This window comes from Pomacea canaliculata, linkage group LG13 (assembly GCF_003073045.1).
Source record: "Pomacea canaliculata isolate SZHN2017 linkage group LG13, ASM307304v1, whole genome shotgun sequence".
NCBI lineage: Eukaryota > Metazoa > Mollusca > Gastropoda > Architaenioglossa > Ampullariidae > Pomacea > Pomacea canaliculata.
The window spans coordinates 14,489,990-14,505,206 of NC_037602.1; the positions used below are offsets into that span (position 1 = coordinate 14,489,990).

General features: G+C 42.6%; 1 protein-coding gene across 3 annotated transcripts in view; it reads left to right on the top strand.

Annotated features, from left to right (window-relative positions):
- Nucleotides 1–302: 302 nt before the first annotated feature.
- LOC112553883 (gonadotropin-releasing hormone II receptor-like) overlaps nt 303–15,217 on the top strand; it is a 100,283-nt gene continuing 85,368 nt past the window's right edge. For all 3 annotated transcript variants that reach the window (XM_025221363.1, XM_025221364.1, XM_025221365.1), the window contains exon 1: nt 303–2,423. In XM_025221363.1, coding sequence (XP_025077148.1) covers nt 1,773–2,423 — 651 coding nt within the window. In that variant the 5' untranslated portion in view covers nt 303–1,772. The remainder of the gene's footprint in view (nt 2,424–15,217) is intronic.

Consider the following 15,217-nt stretch of genomic DNA (forward strand, 5'->3'; position numbering starts at 1 on the left):
AATGTACTCCGACAGTTTCTGTGTATTTCGCCTTCGACAGAAGCAGATCACTGTGGAGAAAGCCCGACAGAATCAAGCGCCACCATTGGAGAAACAAGGTTAGATGTCACCACACTCCTTTCTACCACAGTGTAGGTCGAATGCACCCTTCGTTGCTGCCCATCTTCTCCCCCAAAATAGCAAATTAGATCTTCGCCTGCTTTAAAAAAAAAACACGAGAAAAAATTGAATTGGGACAGCTAGCCCAGACTTTTTGCGAAGATTTGTAAACCTGCAACGCAAAGCAAAAAGCAAACGAGCAGCAGCTTTCAAACCAGAGGGAGAAAATGACAGCAGAAATACAAGAAACGATCTAAACAACAATGATAAGAGGCCCTGAAAGTCGGTGGATGAATAACAGAGTTCGACCAAAAAGATGTGGCTGCCTCCCAAGGCCATAGGTCAAGTCTGACGCCTGCGCCGAGTGACGCTGCGGAGGAGATGGTCACGTGCTGCCAGGAATTGTACCATGGACACCCACTCCCACCACTCCATTATATCTCTCCCTCCGTCTGGTCCAGTTTCCGAAAATCTCTTTTCACTTGGGGGTGGTGAAGAGTTAGGGAAATTTTCTCCGTCCTCTGCACGGACAGACCGTGAGGCGTTTCTCCCTAACGCAAGGATTTCCAGCGAGGGTCAAGGGTCAAGTGTGTTCCTACGTCATTTTCCACGCGGATGTACTTCTCACCTTTCTCCTCAGAGGTAGTTAGAACCCACGCACTTCCCCTCATCGGTCCCCACCCCGCGAGTTGTGAAACCGAGCAAAACTGCTTATCAGCGCTGTTCGCCACCTCCCGTCATACCTCCTCCCCCCGACTCCATCTTTCTGTCTTTTCCCACCCACCCCGCTCACCCGTCCCACCTCCTAGTCAACGGCATGCACGCAGTTGTGTGAATCACCGAACACGGCGCGTGCATCAATCGAGCGCGCCTGCGTGCGCACACACACGGACGGCGGCTGGCTCTCACAAACCGTTGGAGCGCCGTTGCTGTCGTAGTCGTCCCTCCCTGGCCGCCGAACGCACGCTCACACGTCAGCATCGCTACAACATGTTGCCAATACCGGGATCGGACTGTCAGCTGTCTTTCTAATCACTTTACCGTAGTAACCACCGAGAGAAATCCGTTGTAGAAGTTCTCTGAGCCTTTTACAGGTGAGAGGGACGAATAACTTTTCACACCCTTTCCATCCATTCATTTTCAAGAGATGAAAAAGTTTGCTGACCAGCACTGACTTGTTCGTGGATGTACCGTGGATTACTGACCGCATAATACCCGGTAATCAGTCTGGGTGGACGAAAGAAGGATCGGAGGTGGGAGTGGAGTTTACAGGGTCTCACATTCTGATGTCGTGGTCATCGTGAAAGGTTTTGGTGGCGGAAAGTTTCAGGAGTTACTGTCACCGCTGAGAAAAAAAAAACCATTGAACGATTATCATATTTACTTAATTGTTCCCTCGGATTTGCTTAAGACAAAGTCCTTCACTTTAATTCAAACCGAAGACTTTTCTTTCAATCTCAAACTAAAGTGTCTGGCGGAAGACGAATAAACTTGCCTTCAGGACATTTTGGTAGAAAAAATTCTTTTCACAAGATATAGCAATTACAAAATTTTTTTAAGATGAAGTAAGTGGTAGCTTAAATTGCTGTTAGTTTTGTGGCAGGATTTACTGTCCGTGAAGTGAGGTGTGAGTTTTGTTTAGTGTATGTGTGCGAAAGTAGTCGTCCTTCATCATGCCAACATCGCCGACGACAAGCGTCAAAACAACGAAGGCGACGACAGCCCACAGTGAACACCCTGAGGAGAGCTTCAGCATCCAGGCTCTGGAGCAGCTCATGGGCTACGAAGTCAGCTTCTTCAACGGGACGCATCTACTGTGTCCTCCCAACACCACCTTGCCCCCCGGCCTGCAGAACTCCACCGGCCTGCAATGTCTGTACGACATGCCGCCATTGCCCAAAGAACTTTACTTCAACGATGACAGTGCCGTGTCCGTCATCGCCTATTCCTGCCTCTTTCTGGTGGCGGCCTGCGGGAATTTGACAGTCTTCATCACGCTCTTCCGCAACCGCAACGTGAAATCTCGCGTGAACATGTTCATCATGCACCTGGCCATCGCGGACCTGTTGGTCACGTTCATGATGATGCCCTTGGAGATCGCCTGGCATGCCACGGTCGTCTGGCTGGCCGGGGATGCTGCCTGTCGTTTGATGATGTTCTTCCGCGCCTTTGGCTTCTACCTCAGCTCTTGCATCCTCGTCACCATCTCGCTGGACCGCTACTTCGCCATCATGCACCCGCTCTCAATCAACGACGCCACCCGCCGGGGGAAAATCATGCTGGCCTGCTCGTGGATTCTAAGCTTCATCTCCAGCATCCCACAGGTAAGTGATGCTCCCTCTATCGTCCGTGATGTCGTCCTCTTCTTTCCCCACCCCTCCAATAAAACTCAGTAAAACTTTGCTCGTTATATGCTACAATATGTACAAGTACTCCACAACATCCCCCAGATCAGCCATGCTCCTAAAACTCTCTCCCCTTCTTTAAAATGTCTTCTTTTCCAATATAGATATATGTACAACTTAACATTTTGCCTTGCAGAAGTCAGCCATCTTGTCTCAAACCCGTCGTATATTCCACTTCCTTTCGTTTGAAATAATTATATTCGCTCATATGTACAATGGTATCATCCGTCTGCTGACGCTTGTCGGTGTCTTTACAGTATTTGTTGTGGGGAGCAATAATAATGATCATCCTTCTCCTCCTCCTCATCCTCATCCTACTACTCCTACTCCTCCTCCTCATCATCATCATCATCCTCATCGCTTCATTGCGTTCAATGCAGCGCCCTCTCTATTCATTCCATCAAATAATCGTCTGTAACAAAATTGTCCCCTCTCTCTTTCCCATCCCTCCATCTTCAATGCTGTTCATTTTATTTTAACGATACAGCTGCATAGATAATCAGAAGCAGCATTAGTTTACATTCCCCGATGAGTATTTTATTGCCTAAGTAAGTACGGAGAGTTTTCATTAGTCTGTTTTGATGACCACTCTATATTCTCGTTTCCAGCTCCATCACCACACTACGCTTTAGTTATGTCCTGAGCAATTGGTCTCGAAATGTTTTCATTACTTGCTGTCAGGGTGGCGAGTGATATTCACTGTAGAGAGTGAATTGTTTTCAGTAACATATGGTGAAGCAGGAAAAGCATCTCGAGCCTAACTTTCGTGGTGGGGATGAAGTGCAGTACACATGCTCATTGTAAAATGGTGTTTTAAGCAGTTTGGACGTTTAAGGCGCTTGAAATTGCACATTAATTTAACTTTGTGCATAAGCATGCACCCAAACCTGACATGTATTGCTGCTTAGCATAGGAGTGACAGTTTGCATTAATATCTTCCTCTCTCTCTTTCTTTCTCTATCTCTCTCTCACACACACACGCCCGCGAACGCACGCATGCATGAACTACTGTCAATAACGAAGACACGCATGGTTGATACTGTCTGATGGGTGCTGGTGTGTTTTCAATATCAATCGAAAGATCAGTGCAGCTTGAATGTGACAAACGAATTAAAAAAAAGAGAATATAATGCAGGTGATACTTGGGTAATTAGAACACTTTTATGTTCAGAAGAACGGGGATGAATAGGAAATGAACTAAGAGAATCAGAAGAAGCAAAAGGAAGAGAGACGAAAACAAATACGATTTCAGGCAACAAAAAGGAGTCAGAATAACTATTTTGGGCTTCTCTTTTTTGAATCACATTTTCTCGCCTGAAAAGAAATCTGCAGACTGGTATCTGTGTTTAAATTTTGTCTAGAAATGAAATATTTTTCTACTCCTTAACCTTCATATACCACGTCTTCCTCTGACCACCACGGAGTCGAACCTCCTTCCATAGTACCTTGGAAAACAAAATTTCGACATAATGTCATGCAGGGTCACGTGGCTTACGTGGCTTGACCAATGCGAGTCTTGGCTTCTGATGTCCTTCGGATGTTGACCGTGGTCTGTACAAAGTCTTTAGTTTTATATTTTCTTTGGGAGATCCGAAGCAGCCTGTTAAGACAGTTCTGCTCGATTGGATGGATTCTCCTCGCCAAGCGGGATCCACATTTCGCAGGGTCGGTCCTACGAGGGAGTTGTCCAGATTGTACTTCGTAGTAAACCTGATGCTACAGCTACGCCATATCATGTGCATAAATGTATAGATTATATAATTTTACAAATTACATCCATTTGAAGCAAACATTGAAATTTATAAACAAAATATTTACATTGAAAGATTTAACTCGATCCTGAAGAAATTTGACCTGTTAGTTTTTATGGAGTCCACCTCTGTTGACATTTTCCACTCAAGAGATTTTTTACTATCTAAGCTAGGAATTCTAAGCTACTGCATTTAAAAGAAAAAATAAATCCTACCGAGAGTTATGTACATTGAAATAGATTTCTCCTCTCATGTTGTCAAGTGTTATTTCACGGTCCTGACGACGAAAGTGCAGTCCTGTGTCCCCGACACGTCTGTCCCATGCACGGTTGACCCTCCTAAAGAGCTTACCATCCTCATCTTCGCGATCTTCAATGCCCCTGCACACGCTCCCAGTCGCTCTTTTTCCGGACTATATCTATTTGCATTAAAAGTTCATCTGCTGAACTCTCAGCTTTTACATGGACGAGAGCGTAAAGTTACTTTAGCGTTTCTATTTTTGTCACATCGGAAGTCACCCAGACTCGAAGATTAAAATTTCAAGAACTTTGTCAATTAGTTCTTACTTCCTCCTTCCTTCTTCCTTCCCACCACCACCACCACCACACACCACCACCACCACCACCACCACCACCACCACCACCACCACCACCACCAATTATTCCTCTCTATCACGTACACTTAAGCACCTGCACTTAAATTAATCTCGCTCTTTATCATTAGCTCTCTTTTCAGAATTCTTCTATATTCAATTTTCTTACTTTTTTTTTTTGTTGACATTTTGTCAAACTTTGAACTTTACGATCGATCGATTTTCTTTCTTTTGCGACGGCGGTGGCCTGATGACGTCAGCCAGACGCCATCGAACCCGGATTGAGCTTTTTTTGGTAAAGATAAAGGGAGATAATTTCCGAAGTAGCAAGGCCATAAGGAAGCTTGTTACACCAACCGCTGATTGATTCAAATAAAATGGAAGTTTAAAGTTAGTGTTCCGTCAAAAGGGGTCAGCAAGAACAAAACTGTCGCAGTCTTAATCTTTCTTTAATACACAAATAAAGCATCCACATTCTTTCAAACAGACGAAAAGAAAGAAGAGAAAGACTGGATAGGACGAATATCTCCGAGTATATCTCTCTTGCTTGTCGTGAGAGTCTATGCGAGATGAGAGAGAAAGAAAAATGAAAATATGTGAGCGTGTGCATGTGCTTATGTTCTTCTGTGTATGTGTTCTTCTGGTGGAGGAGGTATGAAGACATGCTTTTCTTCATTATATTTTTCTCAAACGTTTATACTCAGCCCGCGGTCATATTGCTCTCTATTACCATCAATTAAGTACTAGAAAACGTATTAGTATCGTCAAGTATCTTTCCCAAAAGAATAAATCTGCTCCAAATGAACGGCAGTCCATGCGAACATTGCACAAACATTCTTCTTAATCTTGAAAAGAAAAATAATCTTATTTTTTATAGTTGGTGGATCATGTTGCATCTTGTACTTGCGTTTCCCTGAATTGCTTTTTCTCCTTTGAGTGTACAAGTGGCTGTAAATCAACTGGGAGATTCCTCCTTTTGAACCCCTCTCCCAATATTGTAAAAACGATGGTCTGCAGTCGTGACTGTCCTAATCGTTCTTTGGCAGCAAAGCGTCGTTGCTGCTGAGGGTCAGAGGTCGCGGGGGTCAGCGTGACCCGCTCATTAGCCCACGAGGCTCCTGCAAGATGCCAGTGATCGGCATATCACGTTAAGAGGACGTTTGCTACGTGACTTCCTGACTCGAACCCCTCGTCACTTCCATGTTTCTTATTCGTTTTCGTGGAACGCCGCATGCAGGCGGCGCCATCTGTCTGAATGAGCTCCCTTGGCGTTGCTTATCACGTCCTGTTCTTGTTTTCTTACACTAAATAGCCAGACATTTGTAAAAAGTTTTTTTTAATTATTATTCAGCCTAAATGCCTACAAAAATGATCAAAATATGACAAAAAATATCAGAGTTTTATGGATGTGACATCTTGTTCATCTATGTGTTGCTATCTTAATTTATGTTTATGTCCCATAATATAACAAGACAATAATAAAAGGCTTACAGATGATGTTTACTTTCATAGTGTAAGCGATCTAGGCCGTAAACAAACTATCTCGCTCCACTTCATGCTATTAAATGTAAGATTAATCCTCGTAAACAGCGGATTCGGGTCTTTTTTCTTTCTTTGTGCAAGCGTCGGTAGTTTACTTTAAATAATAAAATGAAGAATTAATACAAGCTAACAGATTCCCTGTAACTTGGTTGTATGAAATTTCCCTCTAGGCCACTTGAGAACCATTACTCTTCATTTAATACTGACAAAGATTGATGTTTATAAGATTAAGATGTAGCATCGACCTTTGCCGAGAACATCAACGACTTCTATTTTCTTATTCAGTTGTGTGAGAGAGAGAGAGAGAGAGAGAGAGAGAGAGAGAGAGAGAGAGAGAGAGAGAGAGAGAGAGAGAGAGAGAGAGAGAGAGAGAGAGAATGTGTGAAAGATATAGATATATAGAAAGAGAGTCTAAAAGTTTTAGGAAATTTTAAATTGTTCTGGGGTTTGTCTCGATTTTGAAGAGTATTCAATTTAAAACAAAAGTATTAACTTTCTAGTCCTAGAAAAGTAGAAATAAAAAAGAAAGTAAAGACAGTTTCCTTCAGTCACATTCGCGGAATCTATTATTCAGACACACCCGCGATTTTCTCTCCCTCTCCCCTAAGATATTCCACCGCATCTCCTTGTTTTTTTCTTTTGTTTTTCGACCTGTGCCAATTTTCATTCCTATTGTTCAGAATTTTCTAACACAGAAAAAAATGAAGATCTTGCAAAAATTATTATGGCATGGATTCAAGTAATAAAATAATAACAGCAAGCACAGGTCTCAGGACTGAAGGAAGTAGGTTCTATTCCCCTTCCCAGAAAAAAAGAAAGACAACGAGTTTTACGTCTGCGAATTTTCCCTAACGAGGCATGCTAATGGCTGTACCATAAACAGGGCAAGTAAAACTCTTTATTGCATTAACCTGTTATTTTCATCTGTTCTTTTCCCTTTGCGGCTCATCTTCTCCCATCTGTCTCTCTTCTGCCTAGCCCCCTACTCTGTATCTGTGCGTTCTACTTTTTATTTTAAATCCTCTCCTCGTCTCTTCTGGTTACTCTCCTTTCTTGCGCACTCCCTCTCGAACTGCAGAAACATCATGCTTCGTCAACTTCATCAACTATAAATTATATATCTATCGCCATAAATTGACAACTAATGATAAATAGCGTCAGGTCCACGAATTACCTCCCCCCATTCCGTGCTCTGCGAGTGCGTGGAGGTAATGACGCGTCGTAAAGTCGTTTTCCCTTCAGAGCGCGAGGTGGAACGAACGTCAGCAGTCGCACAGCTGACGCCACGGCTGGCGTACCCCAGTCCCCGGACTTCTTTTTTGGGATGATAGATAGCTTGTCTTTAAGCCGAGTCTTAATCTGGTCATCGCTCTTTGTCTGAACAAAGGTTGGGTGGCGTCGGCCATCAGCCTCGCTCCCGGCTGTGTCGCTCCACTGTGCAAAGAATGGGAGGTCCATCCCCTGAGGTACTGAAATTTATAATCGATTTATTGATCTTGCACCTGTTGGTTGAACTCTCGTGTTAAAAAAAATCACACAAGACAAGCTAGACTTGAGCTTCCTCAACAAAAAAAAAGAAAAAAAAAAAAACAAACATCGTATGCAAGTATGAAACAAATGAAACATCTTTCAATTACCTGAAGCTGACTTTTTATTGACTTATTGGAAATGTATCGACCTTTTTTCGAACTTTTTGTATATTGATTGTAAGAGAAATATCATACGGCAACGCACCCTCTGAAGAAACTATTTTCGGTATGAAGATTTAGGAACAAGCAAAAACCGAACCTAGAGATGTTGCTGCCTTTGCTTCTCGAGGAGTAACAAGGACTAAACAGAGATAAGACCATTACGTCATTGACCAGCATTTAAAGGAATACGAACCTTAAACTTCCTGAACCAGGTTCAGACTAGAACTGATAATTCCATGGGATTATTTAGACGACAATGTGCGAGAATTTTCTTTTCTTTAGTGGGATGCACATATTTTTTTTCTCCCGCAGAAGTAATTGTGATGTCGCGAGGTAACCAGCAATCATCCTTTCAGGCCGTCAGACAGTAGAGCTGCAAAAGAACCTCCCAATAAACAAGCAAGCAAAACAAAAACAGAAAATAAAATCATATAAGGTATTCATGTGGTTTGCTAGAAGGAATATTGCTGACGCAGCAAGCATGCGGCCGAACCTGATGTCGAGATCGTCGGTCGTGCTGATGAGCCTGATTGATGACCACTCTCCAGCCACAGGTCAGACGCTAATTACCTTCAACTAATAAAAGAAGCATGGAGAAATATTAGCAGAGAGTGGTCTCAGGTGCAGGACCGCTTCAATCTATATAAAGGGAAAAAAACTGTCCATGAATTGTAAAGAAAAAAAGAGCAGTAAGATTAGGAAAGAGAGAGAGATGAATAAAAAAAAAGAAAAAAAATTTAGTCCACTGATTTTTTTCGATGAAGAGGTTACGAGATCGACAATCTTCGCTGATCTTCAGCTCCCACCCTCCCTCGCACCCCACAATAAAATCTCCCACACCACCAAAAAACCCTCCTTGTCCAGCACGCCCCCTGTTTACCTTTGATGCAAGGACGGGGTAGTGGGTTGTGGGGGGAGAGAGAGAGGGGGGGGGCAGTGCAGGGATTCTAACATCGATCGTGACTGGTCCACGCCAAGCAGCCATTCATAAGACCAGAACAATCTCACCCAGCTTATGAGCAAAGTTCATCGCCATAACGCCTGGCTGAGGCTGCCTCTGCCACTGACGTCTGCTTGGCGCCCTATCGTGGAGCCCGTGCCTATGACGTCAGAATGGTGTCGGGTGCAGCTGTCACGATATGCTCATCAACGGCTGCCGAATGGATTCTCTCCCCTTGATAGCTGTTTGGCCTGGAGAAGATAGATTGCTGTGATAGAGAGCGATTTTGTGTAGTGCTCGGTTTCAAAAGAGAATTTCTTTGTTTTGTTGAGAAAAAAAAAAGCTTTTCAATATTTATTTCAGCCACAACGTCTGCTTTTTCCTGGGCTGTTGAGACCTTCGGTGTTCAATATCATGCTCCGTGAACGCTATCGACCGGACTCCCTTACACGAAATCAAATGAAAGAAGCAGTCAAAAAAAATCAGACTGTCCTTAAAAAGAACATGGAAAAAACGTTTCTGCAAAGAATTTTTTGACATCTGTCCTTAGGACAAAGAGCACCGATTTCTTATGTACAGCTTTAACGGTGCTGTCTTAACAAAAGACAAGACAACGATAATGACAACGATACTGACGACAACAACGATTATTAGGCAACGATTATTCCTCCTTCATCCAACACCTCCTCTCCCGAAAAATGGACAGAATGTTAAGAGACGCTAGAATGACGTTGGTCTAGAATGTCTTGCAGCGACATCTGACGGCTGATGCAGACAATGGGTGCAGAAGACCTAAGGGCACGATATTCAGTCAATTTGTAAGGTGATCTTCGAGAAAAGTGCATCCGGCAGTCTGGTTGTGTTTATCCCACCCAGTTGTTCCTCTCTTGTTTGTGCAAGACCTTGGGACAAAGCTGTCAAAGCTTCGGAGTTGCCCGGGAATTCGCCAAAAGTTTTATTTTTTCTGTTACTCGGAGCAGTTTTTTTTTTTCATTTTAGCCATGGGCAACAACAGAACTTTCTCAAAACTTTGACTTTCTAAAAACTTTGTTCCCATGAGCCGTGGTTTTTTTTGTTTTTTGTTTTTTTGTCATTATTACTAACTTTTATTTTCCCTCTAGGTTTGAAGAATTTAATCTGAAACCTGTCGTTACATTTAAAAATTCCCATTTTTGAATTTAAAAATTATCGTGATAATACTTTCTACAAGAAAGTTGGAGATAAACTTATAGCTCATTTTAAATCAACAACAAAATAAACACATTTACAAAACAGGATACACATCTGTTTACAAAAGAAAAGTACAATATTTTAGTTCTGAAATTTAACCCAAGCTGATGTTTCAGTTTTCAATATTTAACATTAAAACGTGATCTATCTACCTATCGCCAAAATAACTCAAATGAACAGAAAAAGATTGTTACAAAGGTTTTTGTTACCACGTGACCAGCAGGTAGATGTTGTGAAACGCTAACTTGCTCTCCGCTCAAGGAGAATATCATTATCTTTCATCTGGAGACCCCCAGACATGAGTGCGATCATGTCACGGCAGAGGTTTTTTGAAGGCAGCCCAGCAATGACAGGTCTGCGGGTAATCTGCGAGGTGCCCGGAAGCCTGTCTCCGCTTGTCCAGAATTTGCAAGGGGTGACGTCATATCCGGTAGGACATGTCTGGGCAAGACAATGTGCACGCAAAACCGTGTGAGTGAACTCTAATTTATAATAGATGTGAGCTAGTAATTGTTAGTTAGCTTCTAGAGAATTCTCGGCTAAACAGATTTAATACTTTAGGTGCACAGGAACCCACCTCAAGCTGTGAAATACAAAGTTGGCGTCTGATGTACTTGAGTGTCTTCAGAGTTAATGAGAAGTGCAGGAAGCGAATCTTGAGTCTACGCATTTAGTGTAACAGTATAAGGCTAGTGCATGTGTCACTCACTTTATACACAAACGGTTAATAATTGATGCGGGGGATGGGACTTCCGTCTATTCAGTCTTGGCTTGGGGATGAGTCTGATATATGAACTAGGTCTCGATATAATAAGGTGTCTCACTCCACTCTGCATAATCACTCGAGCTGGAAGTGGCGAAGTGGCGAAAAGTTTACTTTATTATTGAATCCTTTTCTACTAGTTGGTACATAAGGCTAACTAAAGTCAACTAAAGATCTCTCCTGTCATAAATTATATTCTGTCTGAACCTTAGCCCTGTTCCTTTAACTCTTTGTTTGGTGACCTTCATCAGCTTTCTTTTGAGCGTCCAGAGAGGGTTAATGGCGATGAATTCGGATTCATTTTGATCTTTATTTGTTTATTGTTCCCATTCGGTTCGTTTAGGAACCTCTTCACCAGTGGTTCTACTAGAAACTCCGCGTTTGATATACGCTTTGTGCTTACCTACAGTCTGGTTCAAAGCACAGGACTTGGGTAAATATCGCCTGCCAGGCGTTTACTTTCGTGAAGGCAGGATGAGAGCCCGCGACGTCTAATGAAGATACATACTGTCGGGGGCAAGAAGCATACAGAGAAAAAGGGAAATAAGGCCCCTTGATAGTAAGTGCGAAAAGGCCAAACAAGCAGTCATCAGTTGTGGTAAGCTTTGAAGCAGACAGGACTTGAGTGTCTTAGGTCAGACGCGGTTGCCGCAAGGACAACATGTTGTGGTCTTTGCTGATGCTCGTCCATTAATTTCAGAGACGACGTGCACCATACCGCCTGGATTTCTGAAAGGAGACCCCCTGCACGCGCGGACAAAGTGTCGGGGAACTTTTTACGTCTGGTAATTTAGCCAAACAAAACGTTTACACAACAAGGAGGCAAATGCTGTTTATTTTCGAGACCACTGTTGCGAGGGTAGATCAAGGGCGGTCGAAACTATTTTCTTCAGCCTTTCAAAACGAAAAATGGATTGTTTCCTTGTTATGGCACTAATAAGAAAACGCTAGAGTAACTGTCATGCAAGAAAAATGACCGATGGATGTTATGGTTTGACTGAGTGCATTCCACGGTATTCATTTCGCTGAAGACTACGTCACTGGGTTTTTCCCGAACCTTTAAGTTGTTTTTTTTCCGAAGTTCGTGATGGATAACAGTGTTGGACTGGTTTTTTGACAGTGGATATGTGGATATAGATATGTGGATATATGCCACAGAAGAAGGCAAACAGTGTCAAGACAGAAAAATGACAAGAAAATGTATTCAATTACATCAATGAACCACGTGGGCTTTTGTTGCGGGTTGAAAGAGTATAGATGCATCCCGACCCATTTTCTAATCTCTTGGCGTTTGCCTCGGGGCTCTTACCATGTGGCACGTAGACTTCTTCCAAAGTCACTTTGTGGGACCAAAAATAAACAAACAAAAGTAAAAAGCTTCAGGGGCAAAGAACACAATTTGTTGATATGCACAAGTCATTGTTCTTTAGGAACTCAGTAACAGCTCAGGATGGTGCTTGACACATGTCCCGGACCTGATATAAAACGTTCTTTTTACTATAAACTTTGAAGATAATTAAGTCGATGTTATTTTAGAATTTTAATTTTCCACGGAAGCTTTTGAGTCAAGAGTCGACTTAAAAAAGCAACCTAAAAAAGCAGCAAAATTATCGGATTATTCAAATGCTTCTGCAACCTGTGAGAAGTCATTTGAAACGGTTTTTGAAGTCTTTTGAAAACAAACGCAGTATAGACCACCTGTTGTTCTTTACGATTGGGGGAGGGAAGAGTACTGTCACCTAAAGGCGATTTCGGGCTGTAGGGATGAGGATCTGGGGAAATATGGGGAGTGAAGGAAGGGAGGAGGAAAGATCAAAGGAGGTGTGGGAGGAGTGTCGCTGCTCCCTGACGCCACAGGTGGTCTTAACTGTTACTGTCTCTCTTTTCCTGTTTTTGTCTCTTGCTCGAGATGTCCAGGTGGCCTGCCAAGTGTGGTGTACTGTCATGCAATTACCAGTCCAAGGGTAAAGCTGATGGAGCGAATCATTCGTGAACTGATGCCAAACGGGGTAGTCATCGCCCACCTGAGAAGATCCTCCTTCACGTTGGGCACTCAACCTTTCTTCTGTTTGCAACGACGTCGACCGCCTTCAACGTAACCTTGGAGGTCTGTGTTGGACAAGATCTCATGTCTGGGGACTTGACTGACCACTTCCGTTTCTGCCGCTTGATGGTAACAAGAGACTCCTGGGGAGACATCAGGCAGGTGACCACGGACGAAGTCGTTTGTATTTGTCTTTCTGTAGAAGACCCAGAGGAGCCTGAAGCCCTTCATCTCGAACACCAGGATCCTTTATTTTTATTCTGTTACCAAGGTCCAGGTCTCGTAGCCGTACAGCATCACTGGCACCACAATAGATTTCCTATTAATTCTGGTGACAGACTGTACTGGTTGCCAGATCCCTTATGTTGCTCTACTCGAGACTTGCATTTACTTTTGGGTACTATATTAATTTTTAGTGTTAAGGAACCGTCAGCTTGCTATAGTTTTCTTTAATATTGCTTTTGTCTTTGTAATCTTGGTATTTGTATTGTTTGCCACCTTCTTTACAGAATAAGTCAACTTCATAACGGAGTCAATTTTTAAATCAGTCACCTTGACCTGTTTCAGTCAGCCCACCTACACAGTTTTACGTGCGACAAAGGCTTTAAAAAGGATAGTGAAAGTAATAACATGTTTGTTCAGCGGTCTGAGCAACGAAAAAGCTTTAGAGAAGTAAAAATAAAAACCACGCCCACGAACACACTTGCAGTGCACAGCTGCTCACACATGCTGTTTTTCTTTCTCTCTCTCTCACGCACACACACATACACTCTAAAACCCCGTATTGTAGAGCTGACTGCAAGAATTTGCTATGCAAAGGCACAACACGTCCCATTACTCGAGTAACCATACGTTTGTGTCCATCATGAGTTATCTGTCCTTGCTCTCCTTTCTCAGGAAGCACAAACAGCGCCCCCTGTGGGATTTGCCGGGTCATCTGCTGCCAGACGTCACGTGCCGGTTGTTACGTGGCTTTGTGGTACTGTGGCGATTTTGTGATTATCTAAAGGCAGGACTTTAACATATTGACTTTTTTTTCAAAATAAAGTTTCCGTTTAGAATTTAAGTTTCTAACTACAGTTTGTTACAATTTAAACTGTTATATATTTATCAATTCGGTTTGGGCAAATAGAGTTCAGAGCAGATTAGTTTAAACTGGCCTTATCTCTCTTACAAAAAAATTAAAACAATTAACATATTGTCGTTAATTCAAGGATTTCCCTCATCATCTCTGTGTAATTCCTGTGAAACACATTGTAGACGTGAAAAGGATTTTTACCGCAAATTAGTGAATTCCTGTTCTTGTCAGCTTGTGGTTGAACATTTGACCAAGGAAATTCTTTGTCTATGATCAGTTTTCATTTATTATTTCGTTCAGTTAGGTTCAATACAGCGAGAGTCTAAGTCTAATAAGGAGTGAAACAGTGAACACGCCTTCCTGATTGCACTTGAAGGTCCTGCAAAGAAAGTAAAGAGCTCTCTCAGGGGAAAAAAATGAATGATCATCTGTCTCACCTGCTAGGTGCAGTCGTCGGCATGTTGGCCCACCTGTTTACATCTGCTCACGTCTGTCAGACGTTGGCAAATGATCTTTTAAATGAAATGTCCAAGACCCGGAGGAGGAGGGTGTAGGGTGGAGGGTGTAGGGTGGAGGGTGGAGGGTGTAGGGTGGAGGTTTCCATGCTAATCATACGCTAAAACAACATGCTGATGTGCCAGAAAACGTATGCATTCACCTAACTCCATTAACAGGGTGAACTCAGTGTTACCTCCGTTAACTGGGGAGGAAAAGCTAGATCTGTTGCTTACTTCTCACTATGAGGTATGGTAATGCAGCTTTCTTCGTCGTTGAGGAATACTTTATTGTCTGTGACACAAGAGAAACGTTTTCCTCTTTAAGATTAGACAGACGTTTAACAGATAAAAATGTTGAAACGGAATTCCATAAAAATAGAAGATCTAGTAAACCACAGTCAAGCTCTTGACTATATCATTTGTGATGGCACCCTTGCAAACGATGTTTATCGTCCCCTGTGTTACATAGCTGTCCTAAATTTTTAATTCATTTAAACCCTCAAAACAAAAAAAAAACTTAAACCTTCAGGACACATGATAATATTTTTTTTTCAAAAGAATAAATACATTGTTGCAAAAAAAACT